A 22,366-nucleotide genomic window follows, 5' to 3' on the forward strand; every position below is an offset into this window, starting at 1 on the left:
CCCAAACCGGGTTGAAGCTTGGAAGTTGACAAGCCGTGGATGTACGCCTAGCATTTCCATTTCAAAACCCCCGAGCAGGAGCCACCACTCGGGTGCCGCATAGCGGATACGCCTCCCCCCACCTGCTCCCGGCTCGATCACGACCGTCGGATCGGACACGTGGCGCCCGATCCCCCGCATCCCGCGCTCCCGAGTCTATCTCTCTCCCACGTTCCCGCCCCTCCCATCCCATCCCATCCCATAAAGCACGCAGCGGCAGCGGCAGCGGCCACCTTCCCGAAGCTTCCGCCTCCACACACCGGAATCAATCCCACCTACCCAACCCCAACCCCACTCCCACTCCCTCCCTCACCGCCGCTAGGGCTCTGCTCCATGGCGACGGGGAGGCGCCGCGCCGTCGGCGGCGGCCGGCCCCGCGGGGGCGGGTCGGCGGCTGCGTCGGGGAGCATGGGCTACATCTCGGCCAGCGTCAACCTCATGGGCGCCCACCTCGGGATGCGCCGCATGAGTACGTCCGTCGCGCCACCTCCGTTCCGTCGCCCTTTCCCTCCCTCCGATCTGTCCGAGTAGAAGAGGTCTCTAACGGCCGGCGGTGGCCCCTTGTTTTTTTTTCTTTGCTTCCAGACAGCGAGCAGTCGGAGGCGATTAAGCGCGTCATCGAGTCCTCGGACGTCGTCGACCCCGACCGCGCCATGAGTGAGCACCCCCCGCCCCGCCCCCGCGAAATGCCCCTCCTTTTCTTCTCCTTCTAGCTAGGGTTTGGGTTTTCCCAGGGTCCTCGCCCAACATTGTGCGGTCAACTGTTGGTCCCTGTCTCCTGGGTCCCTTGATGTTTGCTTCGGGGCCCACGACTCAGTCATGCGAAATCGTGAAAAATGCAAGATTTACATCTTCAAAAAAGTTTGTGCCTTGACGTTGCTCTTTTGGGAAATCTGGGTTTTGTAGGGATGATGGACAATGTGAATGCGAGCGACAGTGATTCGTCGGATAACAACGAGGAGATGGAGGACTATGGGCCGCTGCACGAGGCGGCCGGCACGGGGAGGATGGACACTTGCAAGTACCTGGTGGAGGAGCTTGGGTTCGACATCAATGCTGATGCCAACAATGATTCGGGTATATGCCCCTGCTTCCTCAAGTGCCAGATTAAATGCTGTATTTTGTGGGCTCATCTCTATATGTGAATTGTTTGCTGTACATGTGTAACATACACTGCATGTTCTTAATTTCCTGCGTGCATTTTCTCAGGCGACTTTGCATCTTGCACAGCTAAATGAATGCCCATATGTTAAATTAGTAATATGCTAGCTTTTGAATGGCAATTTTATTGTTAATAAGCAAAATAGTGCCTTGTCCATATACAGCTGCGGTGGTTTCTGCTTCTAATATTGCCTCAGATATGCATTTCTTGTAAATTACTGATGGACAAAGGTCCATTTTGCAATGAAAATATATTGTGCTGATGTGTGGATTGTTATATGTTGAAGTTGTAGTTGCAGTCCAGTATGCGATGGCGCATTTGTAGGACTTTTATGCCTCACTCACATTATGTTGTGTTTGTCTGCCAAAGATGTCTTATCTGAGTTATTTGAATGCTCTGGCAGGCATGACACCCTTGGCTTGTGCGGTGGCGCGTGGTAAAGCAATTGCTGTGAGGTATTTGCTTGACAAAGGTGCTAATCTGAATAAGCAAGACAGTGTAGGCTTTTCTCCTCTGCACTATGCTACAAAGAAAGGTGACTCTCTCTTTCAGCACCTATTTACATTTGTATCTTTACTATTTTGCCGCTGCATAAATGTTTTTGCCACTTATTACTCATTTTCCGTGTTAGAGGCCCTGCCTGATCTGGTTACCAATGAGATGGCCATGCCCAGTTTATTTTTAGACTGCATATTTATATGTTTGTACTTTGTGCTCAAAGCATGACGGTTTGTTACATCTAAGCACTATGACATGTATAATGTGCCACTTGGATATATTTTATTACCTCTTATGTGTTTATATTCTCTAGTATGAAATGGAATTCAATTGCTTATTTTGCCTGCTTGTATGTGAAGCTTTTGATGTGCACTGTGTATGTGTATCTCTGTCCTCAAAATGCATCACTTTATTCAATTGAATAATGCAGTCCCGATCTTATGATCTGTGTTACTGTTTGATTCATTGTCCTAAAATAAGAATTGTCTAAAACACCTTGGTATTCATTGTGATTAATATACTTTACTTTTCATTTTTCTTAGGAAACGATGGGCTGGTACGACTGTTGCTATCCAAAGGAGCTAGTCCTGATATATCCTCTTGTGAAGGGACGCCACTACACGTGGCTGTGTCGGATGGGAATTATGGCATCGTCCAGTCTTTATTGCAGCATGATGCAGATGTAATAAGTAGTTTAATGTTTTCTGTATCTGTAGAATTATTTTGCTTTTTCATGGGAACTGACTTTGTTGCGCAAATACCTGTAGCCAAACAGGGTTTTTTCAGATTTAGGAACACCCATGACTGCTGCAGTTCTTTGTGCTGATGTTATTTGTGTCGCTGGAAAAATTTCTGTGTCTGCTGCTTTGAAGTGCATGAAGCTTCTTGTCAAGGTATGGTAACCAATTCATCTTCTTTTTATCTTGACTGCTGCGGGAAATCCAGTGTGGCTTTTGTACTGGATTTCTGAATTTTATGCGAAGTGTAAATAACCACACAGATTCATTTATTACACTGGTTGCATCCACAGGCTGGTGCTGGTTTGAACTGTACGACTCCTGATACTCCATTGGTGATAGCAACCAGCAAAGACTTAACTGAATGTGTCCAGTACTTGTTGGAGGTCGGTGCAGATGCCAATATTCCAAGCAACTATGTAAGTTTTTGACTTTTTTGACTTTCTTTTCTTGATTAATATTATCCTTGGCACTTCTAAACTGAGACTTGTGGCGATGATGTCGTGTTGGTTACTGTTGGAGCACGTGGGAATGTCTTAATTATTGCTGCTTTACTGTATCACACTTGTTTTTAATTGGATGTATCCTATGTCTCTGTTCACACATGTTGCGATCATCCTAAATATTTTCCTCCTGTACACAACAGAACGGTACGACACCAATAGAAATCGCTGCAGACTCTGGAAGAAGAGAGCTCGTGGAGATTCTATTTCCATACACTAAACCCATTCAACGTGTGTCAAACTGGAGTGTTGATGGAATCATTACCCACGCAAAATCAAAGCACTTGAAGGACAAGGTACAAACTCAATTTGAAGTACATTTATTTCGATGTCGCAATCTGTAGAACCTTATGTTTCTCCTGTTTGTGAGATATGTGTGAAATAAGGTGAATGCCATTCATTTGTTATGGTGTGATGTTCTTTTTCCGCAGAGTCTGCCTAGCAGCTACTCCCTCTGTGCCCAAATACTTGGCGTGGTTTTAGGTCAAATCTGTACTAAAACCACGACAAGTATTTTGGAACGGAGGGAGTAAATAACAAATATGTAGAGACAGTAGTACGGAACCATCACTTGGAGAAAGTTGACTAGTTTAGTCTGGGAAGTACATTCAGGAAGTCCTGAACACATATATTGTGAAACTCTGGTCAATAGGGAAACAAAATAGCAAATACAAAATAGAAATATAATCCTGTTAACTGGTTGCATGAAACAGAACTTTAATAGGTTGTTCCATGGAGATAGCATCATGGCATTACTCACTGCAAGTCAGTCAAGTATGTTTTGGTGCGGTTATTCATTTGCCATTATTTACTGGTTTTTAGGTGTTTTCATTGCACAATTTTGCCAGTGCCATTGCGTGGAGATGGAAGTACCACGTTTAGGGCATTCCAATTGTTTGTAACTAAACATGCTTACGAATTGAAGTGATAAAATTGTTGCTCTATAAAAATATTTCTGTTGTTACTTCTATAGAAGTTGTTTAATTGAGCGTCTCGCCTTCTCCATGTTTGTTATCTTCCATGTTTTGTATACTTATTAACATGCTTAACCATCATGATTCAGGGTAAGCAATGTGATAAGGCCAGCAAGGTTAAGCAAAGTGATAAGGACAGCAAGGTTAAGCGGAAAGAGGATGCCAGTGCACGGAAGTCCTCTTCCGAGGTATATCTTGCACATCTAGCACACTATAAAAGCTGCATCAAATGAGTACTGTGGATATAAATGTGTTCTCTTAATGGTGTAGGAGAAGGTAATTCAAGATAAGAAGGCTGAGCTGAAATCACTTGGTGCAAAAGCAGTAGAGGAAAAGGACTATGCCGGTGCATCAAAATTCTACAGCGAGGTATATTGTTGCAGCTGTTCCATATTTGTGGTAACATAGTTGGCTGTTGGGCATGGATGTATACACTCTTTCCTTTTGAGTTTGAGTGGTTTGATTCTGGGATAACGGATCGTGCTTGGGATTTGGTTTGTCGCAGGCAGTCAAAGTGGATCCTAAAGATGCAACGCTCTATTCAAACAGGAGCCTATGCCATCTAAGGATTGGTGAAGCACATGATGCTCTGGTGGATGCTGATGCTTGCATCAGGCTGCGGCCTGATTGGCCAAAGGGTTACTGCCGGAAAGGAGCTGCCTTAACAGTGCTCAAGGTCAGACAAAACCACACTCCACACATGGCTAGCCTTTAACTCGCTGTTTTACATTTCAACCCCATCTCCCCATGCTTACAATGATGTGCTTCATGTTTTTTTAATCATCAGGATCACAAGGAAGCATGCGATGCGTACATGGCTGCGGTGAAACTGGATCCATCAAATCAGGAGTTGCATGAAGCATTTTGGTATTACTCTTTCCGCTTAACCTTGCAATCTGGAGTATTTTCATCTTTGCCTTTCTTTTCCTGAACACGTCTTCTAATTCCAAGGACTGCTTAAATAGAACCTGTTTTTAACTCCGCATGTAGCTCTGTCACATTTTAGTTTTGCTTGCACACTGTCGTTGTGTACCGCTAGTTTCATGCATCTTGTGCATTCTTATATATATGGTGTATCTTTGGTCGCAACATACTTTGGAATAGATTGAACTTTGCACAGTTTGAATTGAACCCTGGCCACCATGGAGGCTCCATAATAACGGTCGTTGCGCCATTTTCAGGGAGGCGGTTGCGGCAATGAAGGCGGAACTTGGCGCTGGACAAAGCGGCAGCTCATCGGACTCTGATTAGGGCCGGCCTGGATGGGCATGCTCATCGGCTCCCTTCCAGGCTTCTCATTGCGTCCGTGTTTACGTCTGGCCAAACTGTTGATCTCTTTGTTGTCTTAGCGAAAGGCGAAGTCGTACTCAGCTCCTTGCTAAATGGCCATGTCTGCTCGTGCGAGCGCTTTGAATTAGTACGGTGCTTTGACGATCTGTTTGAAGCATGAATGGTACTGTATTTTGCTAGATTGTGGTGATGGGTGCTTTGGATTGAACTTGTTTTATCATCTGTGTTTGGTCTGTTCAAATCCGTCTTCAATTGCCCTAGGCTGTTTTGAATTTCTTTCAGTTAGCCGCATTGGCTCGGCTCTCCTGCACTGCATGGTTGACAAGAATTTATGATGATGATTTGGATGAGCGGTTAGGTTGGGTGGGTATTGGAATCGCCGGACGCTTTGCATAGTTGTCCTAATAACTTCAACCTTTCCCTAAAAGAAAAAATTAACTTCAACCTGGGCTCGCTTGTGTAGTATCCAAGAAAGCCTTCAATCCAAAGTGGATCGTCAGTAAAGAAGTGGATAGCACCGATCATTTATTTCCTTTTATTTGCGACGTGGAACACAACAACTAGAAAAAACCATATTAACTGAGTGAAAGAGTGTTTGATAGCACATGAACAGCAAAAGAATTTTGTCGGCATACCACTCTGAGTGGAATCACCAACACCAACACGGCAACAAATCGAGAAGGGTACAGCTGATGGGGACTTAAACTGTTCTTGCGAATCGACATATCACCCTGGGCGTTTGGGTACCCTAACCCGCTACCCAAACCCGAATTGTGCTGCCAAATTTATACCCACACTAAACCGTCGGGTATCAGGTAAGGGTTCGGTTCTCATTTCCTGGCTATTCGGTTTTCGGGTTCCAGTCTGGAAAACCCGAAATACCCACACTACCCGAATTATTCATACTAACCAAAGGAGGAAGGGGGCGGCGCTGGGTCGCCCGTCGGCTTGCGGGAGCTGAGCGAGCGACGAAGCAGAGATGTCTCGCGTGGTATTTGGCATCTCGCCATCCCGAAATACCCATACTACCCCAATTATTCATACTAACCAAATTATTCATGCTATTATCACACTGTCATGTTACCCATACTAACTAAAATACCCATACTACCCGAATTATTCATACGAAAAGCTGATGTGTGCTCCGAATTTTTTGGGTTTTTTGGGTATCTGAATTACCGAAACCGAAATTTCGGGTAATTTGGGTTCGGGTATATTTTTGGTAGAAAAAAAATTCCGGTTCCCATTTTTGGGTACCCGAACTACCCGAACAGGAATAACTGAACGCCTAGGGTGATCGACATATGATAATTTGCTTTGCAATGCCTCGTCTGCAATCAGGGTTGTGAGAGTGTCTAACATGCCTTCTGTTTTATGTTCTCGAGTGAAGCAAGTTTGGGTTTATCGCAAGCCATCGACGAATTCCCGCATTTTTCCTTTTAAACTATGACCACAGTAAATTTTCCTTTGCCCCAGTTTTTCCGAATCGAAGGCACGAATAGAATACTCCCACCGTCCAAAAAATACAGTGTGTATTAGATATTTCCAAAGTACATCCAAACCAGAAAAGATGTTGTCAAAGTCAACCCTTGAAAATTCTGACCAAATTTACAGAAAAAACGTCCTCGCCTAAAATACCAAATCAATGCCATTATACTCATGAGGGAACATATTTTTATATGACCAAAGTTAGTATAAAGTTGAGTCATCTAATTTGGAACGGAGAGAGTATGTATTTGGCATCATGGAGATGGATAAGTCTGTTCAATAAATTTGTCCTTTGATTGAAGTTTGTGATGATTTTCGCAAAAAAAAAAGAAGTTTGTGATAATTGACTTTCGCGAAAACCAAATGCACCCAGATGAAAATTTTCCATTCCCACATTTTCCATTGAAAAAAAAGTGGCACAAGCCGGGCTGCTCATTTCACGTTCCCGCTTCCGCTTCTTCTCCTCCCATTTTCCCCGCCTCCTTCCCCTCGAAGCCACCGCCGAGAGCCCCCACCGGCCCCGACCCCGCGCACCTCGCCGAGGCCGCCGGCCGCCGCGGAAGCCCCGCTACGATGGGGGCGGCGCAGTCGTACCCGGACGAGCCCGTCCCCGACCTGGCCTCCATGCTCGACGGTACGCGCATCTCCGCCACCGCGCGAAACCCTAGCCCCGCCTCGCGCGTCCCCTTGTCTCCGACGGCGGCGAGCTGACTCGGTCCCTCCTTCCTCCAGCCTGCCCCGGCCCGACGGAGAGGGCGCTGCTCGCGGCGGTCCTGGATGGCGACGTTCCCCGCCTCAAGGGTGAGTACCGTACCGCACCGCACCGCACGCCTCGCCGTCCCCCGCCGCCTCGTCCGCGGCGCGCTCGCCTGCCTGCCCGTGAGGCTCCTGCTGCTTCTTGCAGGAGCGCTTGTTTTGCTTCGCGCGTACTGGGCGATTGTGGGGAGACCCCGATTGCGCGCCCGACATGCTAATCAGGGGTGTATTTGCCTGCATCGCGATTGTTTTTGCCGTCTGACACGCCATGGTGGTGGTTGGTACCTACCCAATTGCCCCTGAAAAGGAAGTGGTGGCACCTACCCTTGTGATGAACTGAGGTTCTCGGCCAGATTTGGTTTTGTGATTCTACTACGGCGCTCTAGGCTACTGAATTTCCATGTTTAATTGTTTACTGACAATTTTGACCCAGATTGTGCAATCATATTGTTTTGTTGCAGACTTATAGTTCTCATATGCATTTTATTACAACTTATGTGCCACATTTTGGGGTGATGTAGATTTGGTTCGTGCAATGGATGTTGAGGATAGAGCAAACCTTGCTGACATGGATATACTAGAGGGCGTTGGACTGCTAGGATTGGCCTCATACACGCGTAAAATGAAGGTCTGCGAATACTTGGTAGAGGAGCTTGGTCTTGACGTCAATGCCGGTGGCTCCCGTGGTGGTGCGTGCTTTTCCTCTTCTAGACCAGTTACTGCATTTTTTGTGTTATTGGTTTGCTTCTATGGATTGCCATACTGTCATGTAAGCTGTTCTGTCTGATGCAACATGTAACTCAGACAATGGCTTAGCTATTTTGTTTACATATTCTTTTTAGCTCTAGCATGCAATTGCTATATCTAATTCTGAATGTTAAAAGCAGAAATTGCATGTGGAAACAAGTGGTGCTGTGCTGTCAAATTGTACGTTTTCACTGTTTTTGTCTCTGTTTTGCACTTCTCTGGTGTTCTTGATATAATCTTTTCAAGGCACGTTGGGAAGCTGAATTCAAGTCATGTATGTTTTTATGTTTCTGCTTAACTAAATGACGCTGATGCAGGTCCTTTTGAGAGCCTTTCACTTTTTATGTCATTTTTAGCATCCAGCTCCAAGGTGCATAGGGGAAGCAAAGCTATTTATTATCTCATTTTCTTATATACACTCTATTGGAATGATTGTATGATAGCTTGTTGGTTGATGACATGGACAAATTTACGAACACATATACATACAAGCTATTGGAGATGCTCTTATGATCAAATATGTAGCTCCCATTACATTAATTAATCATCACACATATTCTACTTTGTTACAAATAGAAGGACAAACTGTTTGATGCATGGACCTCGGGTAGTCTTCCCATATGGTGCCCGCCGATAAAGGTGGCACGAGCTCGGTAATCTAACTTGCATGTAGCATGCAAACCAATCCATAGTATTATGTCAGCAAAGATTACCTCGATTTTGAATTTTCAAAATCTTTTCTCTCAAATTATGTACCTGATTGGTGATCTGTTTTCACCACTAACATTCTTGCGACGAGATCTTTGAAACTAGATCCCATGTTGGTATGTTTTGATGACCTTTTCTTTTCTGTCAGTAGTTTTTAGGTTATAGTGACTTGGTTCATGTGATAGCCACTTGGTTACTGGGTTATAGATGCTTGGTTGCCACATTAGGGACATCACTCTCCCACTCATATAAGACTTGCATGGTGGTACTTCTATGGTCAGATATCATCTCCTACTTATTGGCAACAATTGAATTCTCACTCTCTGAGACCGCACAAGATTGCAGTGCCTAAATACATTATTACTTGGTAACCCCATGCACTATTAACGTGGTAATCTTTCACTACTAATATGGTAGCCGTTGTATGATAATCTAGTAGTTGGTAGCGACAAAATGGGATCTTGTTTAGAAGCTTCTGCCGAAATGAACTCAACAATTAAGATGGGTTGTTAATCAGGTTGGTGGTTTAGGACATAAATTGTTTTGAATTTTGAATTTAGCAATAAACACTGATGGCATCGGCACGAAGTGGTAGGTTCCCCACATGCATATACCATCTTTTCTATAGGCGAGGATCTACATTGGAATCCGCTGTATAGGAAAACTATCTGGGCACTTGCACCGATTAGTTTTTCTGTTAATATAATTAATCACATTCTGGCTTTAAAGTTGTTTACCATTTTTATGTGGTATTTTGTCAATATGCTTCCACATATAACATCTCTTAGTGCAGTTCAGAGCACGTGGGAGCATCTACCTCCCTTTCCAAACATGCAAACCAGAACACACCACACAATTGGGCATGCCTGCTCATGCACGCATACCATACTACATGTTTTATGTGGTTATCTGGTGGTGAGAGGATCTTTTAGTATTTACATGGAATGTGGTTTATCAGCCACATTTACAGGAATTTATCTAATGATACCTTATGGTATTGTACATTAGTAGAGCTTGAGTGTTTTCACCTTCGAGATGAGAGAGCGAGATATATTGGTGACCTGACAGAATACTTGTTTGTTGGCAGGTCCACCACCTTTGGGTTGTGCAGCGTTGTGTGGAGAATTTGTTGCTGCCAGATATCTTCTCAACCATGGAGCCGATCCAAATAAGATAGATGGGACAGGCTTTGCTCCTCTTCATTGTGCTGCCAAAAATGGTCTTTCTCTCTCTGCATAAGCTCATTGATCCATTGGTGATTTTCATGAATATTAATCTATTGCTAAACAAGAACAAGTGAATGCGAAGCTGTAACCATCAAACCTTCCGGTTTTGAATATTGAAAATACTTTCCGGTAATTTCACTGCTGTGCAGTAACTCTTTGTTCCATGTTAGTTTGTTCCACTGACTTATTTGTTGCCCTATATTTTCTATGCTGGGCTGGTCTGTTCTGGCCTCAGGATCAGCAATCTAGAAACCACCCGACAATCTTTTATGTACCTATCTTTAACATTCTTCTCTCGATCTTCTTAAAGGTATGTTGGTGAAATTGTTTTACAGAATCCTCAGGCACCCGAGAAAATCGTGCCTTTTTTTTTTAAACACAGGCAATCAGCCAGAAGAACCAAATCAAAATACGAAAACGCAGCGTCCAGGAACCATGGCAGCGGAGCAGAAGAGACAGCCAGATCGTAGCAGGGGGCGGGCAAGCACACGTTGCGGCCATTGACCAGAAAGGCAGCTTCATGCGCGGCTGTAGGAGAGCAGTTTAGACGCTGCAGCAGTTGACGAAGGATGGCCAGTGAATCGGAAGCCTCCTGAATTGGGACGGAATGGCGCGGAGCTGGCGGATTGAGCGGTGAGCTGATCCATGCGGCTGGATCGGCGGGTGTTGACCAGAGAGAGGCAGCAGGATTCGGCAGCTGGCGGCGCCCTGGGGTGGCAGCAGCAACGACGTGACCTTGGGGAGGTGGCGGCATCACGGGAGGAGCAGCAGGGTTGACCTGCGGATGGTGGAGGTGGACGAAGTAGCAGCCACCCCTGGCCTTGTCAAGCGCTTGCAGCCGCTCCTGCAGCAGGAGCGTGGACCTGCAGGGCGGAGTGACGTGGACTGCAGGGCGGGGTGACGTGGACTGCAGGGCGGGGTGCCAGAGCAAGCGGGCAGCGTGTGCGGGCTGAAGGAGGTTGGCCAGAGGCGGAGGCATGCGTGGCGTCAGGACAGAGCAGCAGCCGGCGGCGAGACAGACAGCCAGAAGAAACCGGCGGCGTGAGAGATTGGATTGGGAGACCGAAAAAAAATCGATCGGAAGAGGAGGACGAGTTGGGGCGTCTGAAGGAGACCTAAACCTAGGCTCTAATATCATGTTATGATGCAATTTATCTCTATTGCATAGCCCAAGGGGCATATAAATATTACACAAGACTCAGGGTACAAGGAAATGAAACATAGCCTAACAGGACTCCTAGACCTAATACTAATACTCCTTAACAATCATTACTTACCGTTGTCAATATGAGCCTTCAATCCCGGCAGCATTTAATTCTAGTGGTTCTTTCAGACCATGCTTTGAAGCAATGGTGTTTGATCCACACATTTTTAACGAAAGGGGGTAGCCGGCCTCTGCGTCATCATAATGCACACAGCCATGTGTGATCCAGTGATCCACACATATCATTGATAAGTTTAAGACGTGGGTGTCCGGGTAACAATATTGACCCATCTGGTTAAGGTGCCATTAATGTTCAATTGTCGGTTCTGCTTTTGATCTTCTCATGATTGTCATTGCAATTTCTGAAAGTTTTTTTTGTAACAACTTAGAGGAACTCAAATGAATTTTATGGTGAACTGATGTCTGTATCTTCAAATGTTTTGGTTTATTACAGGAAGAAAAGGTTGTTATGGAACTCTTTAGTGGCTCAGTGCACATCTTATAGGAATTTATTGCATATTTGTCTTAGCCAGCTCTTATAGTGTGTCTTTTTAATGGTTGTTCTTTATGACACCCATGCTATTCGTGTGTTTTGCTAGGGCATGAATGTGTACTGCGTCTATTATTATCCAGAGGAGCCAGTGTGGATATAGATGGCGCTCATGGGACGCCCCTGCACACTGCTTCTTACTATGGGAATGCTGGTGCTTTGAAGATTTTGTTGGACCACCATGCAGATGTAATGTGTAAATTCCATACTTTTTTCATTGACAATTTGGACAACTTGATGCAATCTAGACGGTTTATATGCTTGCTTTCATCTGTTATGTTGGACTTATCTTTGATATTTTACCAAATCTACTTTCACAAGTATTGAAGTTTTTACTGTATTGTTTTGACATGTCTTCATTCATAAATTTTCTAGTCACCTCACGTTCAAAATAATGGGAATACCTATAATGGCCAAGTTTAGGGTAGTTCGCTGGTAATTTACAGCTTTACAAATCCAAAATAATGCTAATGTATGGATGTGAGTTCAGACATATTATGTGACTGTGTAGAGTCAAATGCGTCTAACCTGTGTTTTCTGTTCTTACGTTGTATTTGAAGTCTTATTGCTGTAACTGTTGAATTATGTCACTTCTTAGGAAACTGATTTTCTTCTTTTTAATTTGTAGCCAAACAGGGTGTCAGAAATTTCATGTGCCCCTCTACTTATGGCTCTTAGTTCTACCAAGCATGGAGTGAGTGAATCTGACTCACTGAACTGTGTCAAGCTACTTGTCAAGGTCTGGTATCCTGTTTGTTTTGTTTCTTCATGTCTTGATTTCTAGACGGGAACTCATTGGTGGGTTTTGTTATCTAATTTTTTTTTGTTATCTGTTTTATGCATGGCATTTTGCTTTGCATAACATGCATCCACAGGCTGGTGCTGACATGAATTCTGCTAATCCGTGCACTCCCTTGGTGGTGGCAGCTACGTATGGCTTGGCTGATTGTATTAAGTACTTGCTAGAGGCTGGTGCAAATCCTAACATTCCAGATGAGCAGGTGAATCCTTGTTCCTCTTATTTTTTTGTTATTCTTGATGCATATGGTACCTTTGTTGGCTCAATGTGTCATATGCTTGTGACACGGTGGATAAGTCATGTCTAACCTTACAAATCTTATGGAAAGTTTTTTTTCCCTTTTCGAGAATGATGGGGGAGGGGGGGGGGGAGCAAAATCCCCCATCGCTTGTTGATTCAACTTCAACGGGGCAGGACTATTGAATGCAACCGTTTGACTCGAGCTGGAAAATCCCCCACTACTTGTTGATTCAACTTGAACGGAGCAGGACTATTGAATGCAACCGTTCGACTTGAGCTGGACACATACCCCTTTTGTCTTGATTTTACTGCAACAAGTGGCGGGTAGCTGACTTTTATTTAAGTTTTATGTGGAATGTTATTTAAAGTTTTAGAGGGCAGGCCTGGCGCAGTGGTGAAGTCTTCCCACTTGTGCCAAGAGGTCCTAGGTTCGAACCAGCCTCTCTGCATTGCACTTTGCAGGGGTAAGACTAGGTTCCAATTATCCCTCCCCAGACCCCACCTTGTGTGGGAGCTTATATGCACTGGGTCTGTCCTTTTTATGTGGAATGTTATTGTAACTTGTAAGAATATCACATGTTTCCAGAAAAACAAACACTGGTCAAAAGGTTGTTAGTTTTTTCTTAAAAGGGGAGAACCATGGGACATAATGAGTATTTTTTAAAAGTTGCGTGGTTCTTAGCATTTGACTCGACGAGTGTGAAGGGTAAGGAAGCTAGCCGAGCCTAGTAGGATCTGCGTAGGTAGCTGGAACGTAGGGTCCTTGACGGGTAAATTACGGGAGTTTGTGGATGCAGCGGTGAAGAGAGGTGTTGATATCCTATTCGTCCCAGAAACCAAATGGAAGGGACAAAAGGCGAAGGAGGTAGAGGATACCGACTTCAAGTTGTGGTACACGGGGACGACTACAAACAGAAATGGAGTAGGCATCTTGATTAAAGAGCCTCAAGTAGGGGGTGGTAGACGTCAAAAGGCAAGGGGACCGGATTATCCTGGTCAAGCTGGTCATTGGGGACTTAGTTCTTAATGTTATCAATGGGTATGCTCTGCGAGTAGGCCATAGTGAGAGCACCAAGATGGAATTCTGGGAAGGCCCGAAGGACATGGTTAGGAGTGTACCTATTGGTGAGAAGCTCTTCATAGGAGGAGACCTCATCAATGGCCACATGGGTACATCTAACACAGATTTTGAAGGGGTGCATGGGGGGGACTTTGGATATGGCAGCAGGGATCAAGAAGGAGAGGATGTCTTGAGCTTTGCTTTAGCCTACGACATGATCGTGGGTACTTTTTAGAAAGAGAGAATCCCATCTAGTGACTTGGTAGTGGAAAACACTTGAGCCAAATTGATTTCGTCCTCTTGAGAAGAGAAGACAGGCGTGCTTGCCTAGATTGTAAGGTATACCTGGAGAGAGTGTTGTCCCTCAACATAAGCTTGTGGTGGCTGATTTTTGCTTTTGGATTCGTGCCCAGCGGGAGATAGAACAAACTGGTGGAAGCTCAAGGGGGAGGTAGCTTTCAAGGAGAGGGTTATTACGGAGGGCCGATGGGAGGAAGGAGGTGATGCAAACAATATGTGGATGAAGATGACGGCTTGCATTCGGAAGGTAACTTTAGGGGAGTTTGGAGTGACCAGGAGTAGTAGAATCGAAGCTAAAGATACCTGGTAGTGGAACGATGATGTCTAAAACCAAAAGGCTATTAAGGAGACAAAGACTGTTTCAGACGCCTACGCCTGGATAAGAGTGCAGATGACGATGTTTCAGATGCCTACACTGTAGAAGGATGATGATATCGATGAAGATGTGAGCCATTGAATCAAAGCTGGATGAATGAAGTGGCGCCAAGCGTCTGACATTCTCTATGTTAAGAGAGTGCCACAAAAGGCAAAAGACATGTTCTATAGGATGGTGATTTGACCTGCGATGTTGTATGTCGCTGAGTGTTGGCCAACTAAAAGGCGACATACCCAACAACTAGGTGTAGCAGAGATGCGCATGTTGAGGTGGATATATGGCCACACAAGAAAGGATCGGGGAATGTTGATATACGTGATAGAGTTGATATTTTATGGGTTTCAATTCTAGCCTACCCCAACTTGTTTGGCACTGAAAGACTTTGCTGCTGCTGCTGCTGCTGTTGTTGGCATTTTCCATGAAAATATGGAGCTAACCAGTTTTTATCATTTGACATTCCATTTTTAGAATATTACTTGTGAAAAAAGGTCATAATACTATTACTTGTGGTGGTGATGTCGTGTTGGTAACTGTTGGAACACGTGGAATGTCTTAATTATTGCTGCTTTAGTGTATCACAGTGTTGTTTTAGCTGGACGTATCCTATGTTTCTGTTGTCACATTGCGATCATCCTCCATAAATATCTTCCTCCTGTTCTTTTTTGTACATAACAGTGCGGTACGACACCAATAGAAATCGTTGCAGACTCTGGAAGAAGAGAGCTCGTGGAGATTCTATTTCCGTACACCAAACCCATTCAATGTGTGCCAATCTGGAGTATTGATGGAATCATTACCCACGTAAAATCAAAGCACTTGAAGGACAAGGTACAAACTCAATTCAAAGCTCATTTATTTCGATGTTACAATTTATAGAACCTTATGTTTGTCCTGTTCATGAGATGTGTGAAATAAGGTGCATGTCATTCGTTCGCTATGGTGTGATATTCTTTTTCAACACCATCTGCGTAGCAGCTACAATAACAAATATGTAGAAACAGTAGTGCGGAGCCATCACTGGGACGATGTTAATAGTCTAGTCTGGCAAATAAAATCAGGAAGTCCTGAACACATATAGTGAAACTCTGGTTAGGAGGGAAGCAAGTACAAAATAGAAACATAATCCTATTAACTGGTCGCATGAAACAGAACATCATGATATTACTCACTGCAAGTCAGTCAAGTATGTTTTGCTGCGCATATTCATTTGCTATCATTTACTGGTTTTTAGGTGTTATCATTGCACAATTTTGCCAATACTGTTGCTTGGAGATGAAAGTACCATGTTTAGGGCATTCCAATTGTTTTCAACTAAACATGCTTATGAATTGAAGTGATAAAATTGTTGCTCTGTAGGGAGGGCTTAAGTACATGTTCTCTTAATGGTGTAGGACAAGGTAGGTCAAGATAAGAAGGCTGAGCTGAAATCACTTGGTGCAAAAGCAGTAGAGGAGAAGGACTACGCCGGTGCATCAAAATTCTACAGTGAGGTATATTGTTGCTCTATCCGTTTGAGCGCTTTGATTCTGGGATGACGGATCGTGCTCATGATTTGGTTTGATGCAGGCAATCAAAGTGGATCCTGAAGATGCAACGCTCTATTCAAACAGGAGCTTTTGCCATCTAAGGATTGGTGAAGCACGTAATGCTCTGGTGGATGCCAATGCTTGCATAAGGCTGCAGCCTGATTGGCCAAAAGGTTACTGGCGGAAAGGAGCTGCCTTAACGGCACTCAAGGTCAGACAAAATCAGCGCATTGCTGGCCTTTTGCTTGCTGTTTTACATGTCAACCCCGTCTCCTCACGTAGACAATAACAATATGGTTCCTGTTTTTGTATCCTTAGGATCACAAGGAAGCATGTGATACGTATATGGCTGCGATGAAGCTGGATCCTACAAGTCAGGAGATTCATGAAGCATTTTGGTAACTCTTCCCATCTCGCCTTTCTTTTTCTTCAACATGTCTTCTAATTCCAAGGGTCCTTTGAATATAACTGCTTTTAACTTTGACTCCATACGTAACTTTGTCGTTATGTTATGCATATCATTATTCTGGCAGAATTGATAATCAAGTGAAGCATTATTTATTATCATATTGCGGGTGCACTGTCGTAGTGTGTCGTTAGTGTCATCATGTGCATTCCCATGGTGTATATTTAGCTGCATCATCACGTTTGAGCTGAAATGCTTGGTAGTAGTTTTTTTTAAAGAAGTCTGGAATAGATTATTAAACTTGCATAGCTTGAATCGAACACACCATGGTGGCTCCATAATAACCGGTGCTACGTCTGACATTTTCAGGGATGCTGTTGCGGCAATGAGGGCGGAACTTGACGCTGGAGAAAGCGGCAGCTCATCTGAATCTGATTAGGGCCTGCATGGGCGGGCTGGTTCTGGCCGTGCTCAGTGGTTCCCTTCCGGCTTGTTTTACATCTGGTGATCTCGTTTTTGTCTGAGAAACCATGAAACGTTGTGTTGTTGCTACATGGCCATGGGTGCTTGCATGTGCGAGCGCTTGAATCAGTTCTGGCACTTATTCATCCAAATCCGTCTAGAACGCTCCTGATGTGCCCCATTTTGAACTTTTTTCCCACTTAGGCCGAGCTTCGCATCGATGTAATTGAATACGGGTGTAATTTACTTACAGGTGTAACTTACTGGCCAAGAGCTATTTCCTGCCAGAAATGAAAACGACGGGTGGAGGTCTAAGTTTTACAGGGGTATTTGAAATGGAAACGACAACCCAAACAGGGCTTAGCCGTATTGGAGCCATCTTTGGCTCGCCTTTTCTGCATGGTTGGGAAGAAAAAGAAATGATTTCGATGAGCGGTTGGGTGGGTCAAATTTTAGGTCGTCAACTTGTACAAAATTTTAGGGAAGTTGCAATTTCTTTTTCTTGCTACTGTATAGAGACAGGGCATCTTTTTTTACAATAGAGATAAGCTGTTTTGTGCCTAAAATGTCAGTTTGTTGGGCATGGCGGCTGTTTTTGGGTATCTGTTTGAGATGCTCTAATTGAAAGCAAATTTCAACATTTAACTTGGGAACTTCGGGTGTGTTTGGTTGTGTGCAGCCGTTTGCCCCCCTTAAACTTGTGTCCCAGTTGAGGTAAGACAGACTAAACCATGTTCTGCACTTCGGTTGGTTGATCTTGGGCGGGGCACGTTTAAACTGGCGGACGATGGGTAGTTAGCCCTGCTCTCTCGAAGTACTCCTCGAACCGTTCGTCATATGGCATCTCACACGCTGTTTGGTGGCCTCTCTTGCGCAAAGGTTCTAACAATTGTCAAAATTATAGAAGTTGTGGTCCATACCTTACCAATTGACTGAAAATGAAAACATATTTGGTTCTTACATGCCCAGTCTCGATGTACTGCGCCTGGTGAGTGGCGTCGTAACTGACCTCAAGCCCATGACACCAAGGACCATTGGCCAGCTGATTGTGATTGGTCATCCTACGTAACACAATAATCCACACTTAGTCATAAAATTTACAACAAATATTTGACGTCTATACTTGCAATCAAAATGAATAAGGCATACTTGAAACGCATAAGAGAACATCCATACTTCCATACATATGCATTTCATCTTCACACACATGTCAAAGACTCTTTAAAATGCATGTATTTGCACAAAGCCTACATAACACTACACACATGGCAATGCAACATCACACATTCATCCGTACATATGCATTTCAATTTATCAAACATCATCATACACCAAAATGGCATCGCAATTTGTCAGACAAGTTAGGTGACGATGGCATATGCACATATCTATTCATCAATACAACCTAGCACATATCCAATTCATCCATACATATGCACATTTCCTTACTTTAACATTTTTTTAATCTCTAATATTCATCCATGCACATCTAAAAATAATATCTCCAACACATTCATCCAAACATGTTACAATCCAAGTGAAAATATATATGTATAAGCACACATTGTTGTAGATTTGCATCTAAACCAACCACACCACTCAATAGGTAGCTGAAATTTGAAGATATTTAAGGAACTAGGATTCACCCATTGCTAAAAAACACATCAAAAATAGCAAGATTCAACCCAAAACAATTAGAGGAATCGAAGGAGAATACCTTGATCTACGTAGGGGAGGAAAGATCCACGAGAATGGAGCAAAAACAGGTGAGATCCGAGGGGGCGGAGGGTTGGGGAGAATGTTCCTCCTCTGTCCGTCCCGAACAAGAGAAAAACTGGGCGCACCGGGTGGCCTGCACGTGGCCCGTTCAGCCACTTACCCTTGCAGGGGTCTACCACCACCGGCCCTAGCGGTTGGGTCAACTACTCAACTGGCTGCTTCCGGTGTTAGTGGCGTAGACCCCTTTTCCACATGGGCATTGCCGGGTGGTGTGGCGAGGCTCTACCACCGTTGACCATGGCGGGTGCCCATTGAGTCTACCACCAGGCGGTTTGGCGGTAGAAAACCGGTCATGTATGAGGATACTTTCAAACCGGGTTCGATCTTGTTTCTTTTATATGGGGCAAGATCTCGTTAACCTTCCATTGAAGGGCTAAGACAGCGATTTTGGCCCTGAAGAGAGGTAATTAGTAGAAAACAGGGCTATGGTCCAGGCCGGCTCAGCCCATTAGTCCCGGTTCAGTCTAGAACCGGGACCAATGTGGGCATTGGTCCCGGTTCGTGAGCCCAGGGGGCCGGCCGGGCCACGTGGGCCATTGGTCCTGGTTCGTCTGGACCTTTTGGTCCCGGTTGGTGGGACGAACCGGGAGCAATGGACCTCGCTCCTGGCCCACCACCATTGGTCCCGGTTGGTGGCTTGAACCGGGACCAAAGGCTTCCCTTTAGTCCCGGTTCATGTCATCAACCGGGACCAATGAGGTGCCTACATATACCCCCTCGCGCAAGAGCAGAGCACAGTGCTTTGTTTTTTCTGGCCGAGGGGGAGAGGGCTTTGTGGTGCTCTAGCTCACCTCCTATGCACATGAGGTGTTCGATGGAATGCCCGAGCCACACTACTTAAGCTTTCTCCTCTCGAAGCTCGACCTCCAAGCTCCATTTTCCTCGAGATTTGTCTAGATTTAGCGGTCCATCACGCCCCGTCCCCGTCTTCACCGCCGTCGATCACCCGCGCCGATCTCATCACCGACACCACCGTGGTGAGCCTCTTGTTCTTATCTTCTTTCTGAAAGGAAAAATATTCTTACTTGTATGTTTAGATAGATACTTGTATCATTTTCTTACATTTATTATTGCATCTTATATAGTGCGATGGTTTTGGTATCCGCCCCCGTCGGCCCTGTCGGCCCTCGTCCTGTCTATGATTCGGATTTGGTATGTATATTATCTTTATAACTATTGGTTCATTTATTGTTTATGAAAATTATGCCGACCAACGTGACATAGATTTTATTTATCTAGGATGTATGTGAATCGGAAATGCCAACCGACCCTATTGTCGAGAGGTTAAATTTAGTTGAAGAAGAAAACAATTTGTTGAAGGAAAAAATAAAAAAAATTGAGGAGGAGAAGATGATATTGGAGTTGCATGTTACGGATGTCGTCGATGATCACAAGATCAAGATGGATGCAATGCGCTTGAAGATTAGAAAGATTAGAAAATATGCCATTCATACCGAGGCTTGGTATCATGATGCCGTTGGATCAATTGTTACCTTGGTTGCGATTATGATCGCATTTGTTTTCGCATTGAAATGTTTTACATAGTTTCAATGTATGGTTTAATTAATTAGATGCTCTGGAGAGCTATATGTTGTTAGATGAGAACTATGTATGCACTTTGGTTTTAATGTGATGATGAACTTCTATTAATTTGGACACTTTATTATATATAATGCACACAGATGAACCAGCAATGGATGTACGGTGACAGACACACCCGCTAGTACATTAAGGGCATGCATGAGTTTCTCGATGCGGCTGAGGTAAACAATCAGAATGGTTTTATGTGTTGTCCATGCACTGAATGTGGGAATACGAGGTCTTACTCTAACCGGAAAATCCTTCACTCCCACCTGCTTTACAAGGGTTTCATGCCACACTATAATGTTTGGACGAGGCACAGAGAAATAGGGGTTATGATGGAAGATGGCGAAGAAGAAGACTACGATGACAACTATGTGCCCCCTGAATACGGTGATGCTGCAACGGGGGGAACTGGTGAAGATCAAGAGGAACCAGACGATGTGCCCAATGATGCTGCAACGGGTGAAGCTGCTGAAGATCAAGAGGAACCAGACGATGTGCCCGATGATGATGATCTCCGCCGGGTCATTGTCGATGCAAGGACGCAATGCATTAGTCAAAAGGAGAAGCTGAAGTTCGATCACATGTTAGAGGATCACAAAAAAGGGTTATACCCCAATTGCGAAGATGGCAACACAAAGCTCGGTACCATACTGGAATTGCTGCAGTGGAAGGCAGAGAATGCTGTGGCTGACAAAGGATTTGAGAAGCTACTGAAAATATTGAAGAAGAAGCTTCCAAAGGATAACGAATTGCCCGACAGTACATACGCAGCAAAGAAGGTCGTATGCCCTCTAGGATTGGAGGTGGAGAAGATACATGCATGCCCTAATGACTGCATCCTCTACCGCGGTGCATACAAGGATCTGAACGCATGCCCGGTATGCGGTGCGTTGCGGTATAAGATCAGACGAGATGACCCTGGTGATGTTGACGGCGAGCCCCTCAGGAAGAGGGTTCCTGCGAAGGTGATGTGGTATGCTCCTATAATACCACGGTTGAAACGTCTGTTCAGAAACGAGGAGCATGCCAAGTTGATGCGATGGCACAGTGAGAACCGAAAGAAAGATGGGAAGTTGAGAGCACCCACTGACGGGTCGCAGTGGAGAAAAATCGAGAGAAAGTACTGTGATGAGTTTGCAAAGGACCCAAGAAATGTATGGTTTGCTTTAAGCGCGGATGGCATTAATCCTTTCGGGGAGCAGAGCAGCAATCACAGCACCTGGCCCGTGACTCTATGTATGTATAACCTTCCTCCTTGGATGTGCATGAAGCGGAAGTTCATTATGATGCCAGTTCTCATCCAAGGCCCTAAGCAACCCGGCAACGAAATTGATGTGTACCTAAGGCCATTAGTTGAAGAACTTTTACAGCTGTGGAACGGAAACGGTGTACGTACGTCGGATGAGCACAGACAGGAGGAATTTAACCTTAAGGCGTTGCTGTTCGTGACCATCAACGATTGGCCCGCTCTCAGTAACCTTTCAGGACAGACAAACAAAGGATACCACGCATGCACGCACTATTTAGAAGACACTGAAAGTATATACCTGGACAAATGCAGGAAGAATGTGTACCTGGGCCATCGTCGATTTCTTCGACCAACCATCAATGTCGAAAGAAAGGCAAGCATTTCAAAGGCGAGGCAGATCACCGGAAGAAGCCCGCCATGCGCACCGGTGATCACGTGCTTGCTATGGTCAATGATTTACACTACGTAATCTTTGGAAAGGGTCCCGGTGGACTAGCTGTTCCGAATGACGCTGAGGGACACGCACCCATGTGGAAGAAGAAATCTATATTTTGGTACCTACCCTACTGGAAAGACCTAGAGGTCCGCTCCTCAATCGACGTGATGCACGTGACGAAGAACCTTTGCGTGAACCTGCTAGGCTTCTTGGGCGTGTATGGGAAGAAAAAAGATACACCTGAGGCACGGGAGGACCTGCAAC

General features: G+C 44.8%; 2 protein-coding genes across 4 annotated transcripts; both read left to right on the forward strand.

Annotated features, from left to right (window-relative positions):
* The first annotated feature begins 245 nt into the window (after positions 1-245).
* On the forward strand, positions 246-5,418 carry LOC125550245 (uncharacterized). The gene is made up of 13 exons (XM_048713196.2): positions 246-508; positions 625-696; positions 946-1,116; positions 1,605-1,736; positions 2,242-2,381; positions 2,467-2,592; positions 2,730-2,855; positions 3,083-3,235; positions 4,003-4,101; positions 4,184-4,282; positions 4,419-4,589; positions 4,701-4,780; positions 5,095-5,418. The coding sequence occupies exons 1-13, from the start codon at positions 373-375 to the stop codon at positions 5,162-5,164; spliced, it is 1,575 nt and encodes a 524-aa protein (XP_048569153.2). The 5' UTR covers positions 246-372; the 3' UTR covers positions 5,165-5,418.
* A 1,703-nt stretch (positions 5,419-7,121) lies between these two features.
* On the forward strand, positions 7,122-17,370 carry LOC125517653 (uncharacterized). 3 transcript variants are annotated; one of them, XM_048682862.2, is made up of 13 exons: positions 7,122-7,325; positions 7,424-7,492; positions 7,969-8,136; positions 8,335-8,374; positions 9,990-10,121; positions 11,932-12,071; positions 12,511-12,621; positions 12,758-12,883; positions 15,333-15,485; positions 16,049-16,147; positions 16,224-16,394; positions 16,502-16,581; positions 16,959-17,370. In XM_048682862.2, the coding sequence occupies exons 3-13, from the start codon at positions 8,116-8,118 to the stop codon at positions 17,026-17,028; spliced, it is 1,143 nt and encodes a 380-aa protein (XP_048538819.1). In that variant the 5' UTR covers positions 7,122-7,325; positions 7,424-7,492; positions 7,969-8,115; the 3' UTR covers positions 17,029-17,370. The 3 variants fall into 3 exon arrangements, with proteins under 3 accessions (XP_048538819.1, XP_048538817.1, XP_048538818.1); XM_048682860.2 differs by lacking the exon at positions 8,335-8,374; XM_048682861.2 differs by lacking the exons at positions 7,424-7,492; positions 8,335-8,374.
* The last annotated feature ends 4,996 nt before the right edge of the window (positions 17,371-22,366 follow it).

This window comes from Triticum urartu, chromosome 4A (genome assembly GCF_056163025.1).
Source record: "Triticum urartu cultivar PI428250 chromosome 4A, HENAU_Tu73, whole genome shotgun sequence".
Taxonomy (NCBI): domain Eukaryota; kingdom Viridiplantae; phylum Streptophyta; class Magnoliopsida; order Poales; family Poaceae; genus Triticum; species Triticum urartu.

Bases quoted from the DNA above. Each gene is read 5' to 3' on its own strand.
- LOC125550245 (XM_048713196.2), top strand. From the start codon at position 373: ATGGCGACGGGGAGGCGCCGCGCCGTCGGCGGCGGCCGGCCCCGCGGG. The intron at 3,236-4,002 runs GTACAAACTCAA...ATCATGATTCAG, and splicing joins CAAAGCACTTGAAGGACAAG to GGTAAGCAATGTGATAAGGC. The intron at 4,590-4,700 runs GTCAGACAAAAC...TTTAATCATCAG, and splicing joins CTGCCTTAACAGTGCTCAAG to GATCACAAGGAAGCATGCGA.
- LOC125517653 (XM_048682860.2), top strand. From the start codon at position 7,265: ATGGGGGCGGCGCAGTCGTACCCGGACGAGCCCGTCCCCGACCTGGCC. The intron at 7,326-7,423 runs GTACGCGCATCT...TCCTTCCTCCAG, and splicing joins CCTGGCCTCCATGCTCGACG to CCTGCCCCGGCCCGACGGAG. The intron at 10,122-11,931 runs GTCTTTCTCTCT...GTGTTTTGCTAG, and splicing joins TCATTGTGCTGCCAAAAATG to GGCATGAATGTGTACTGCGT.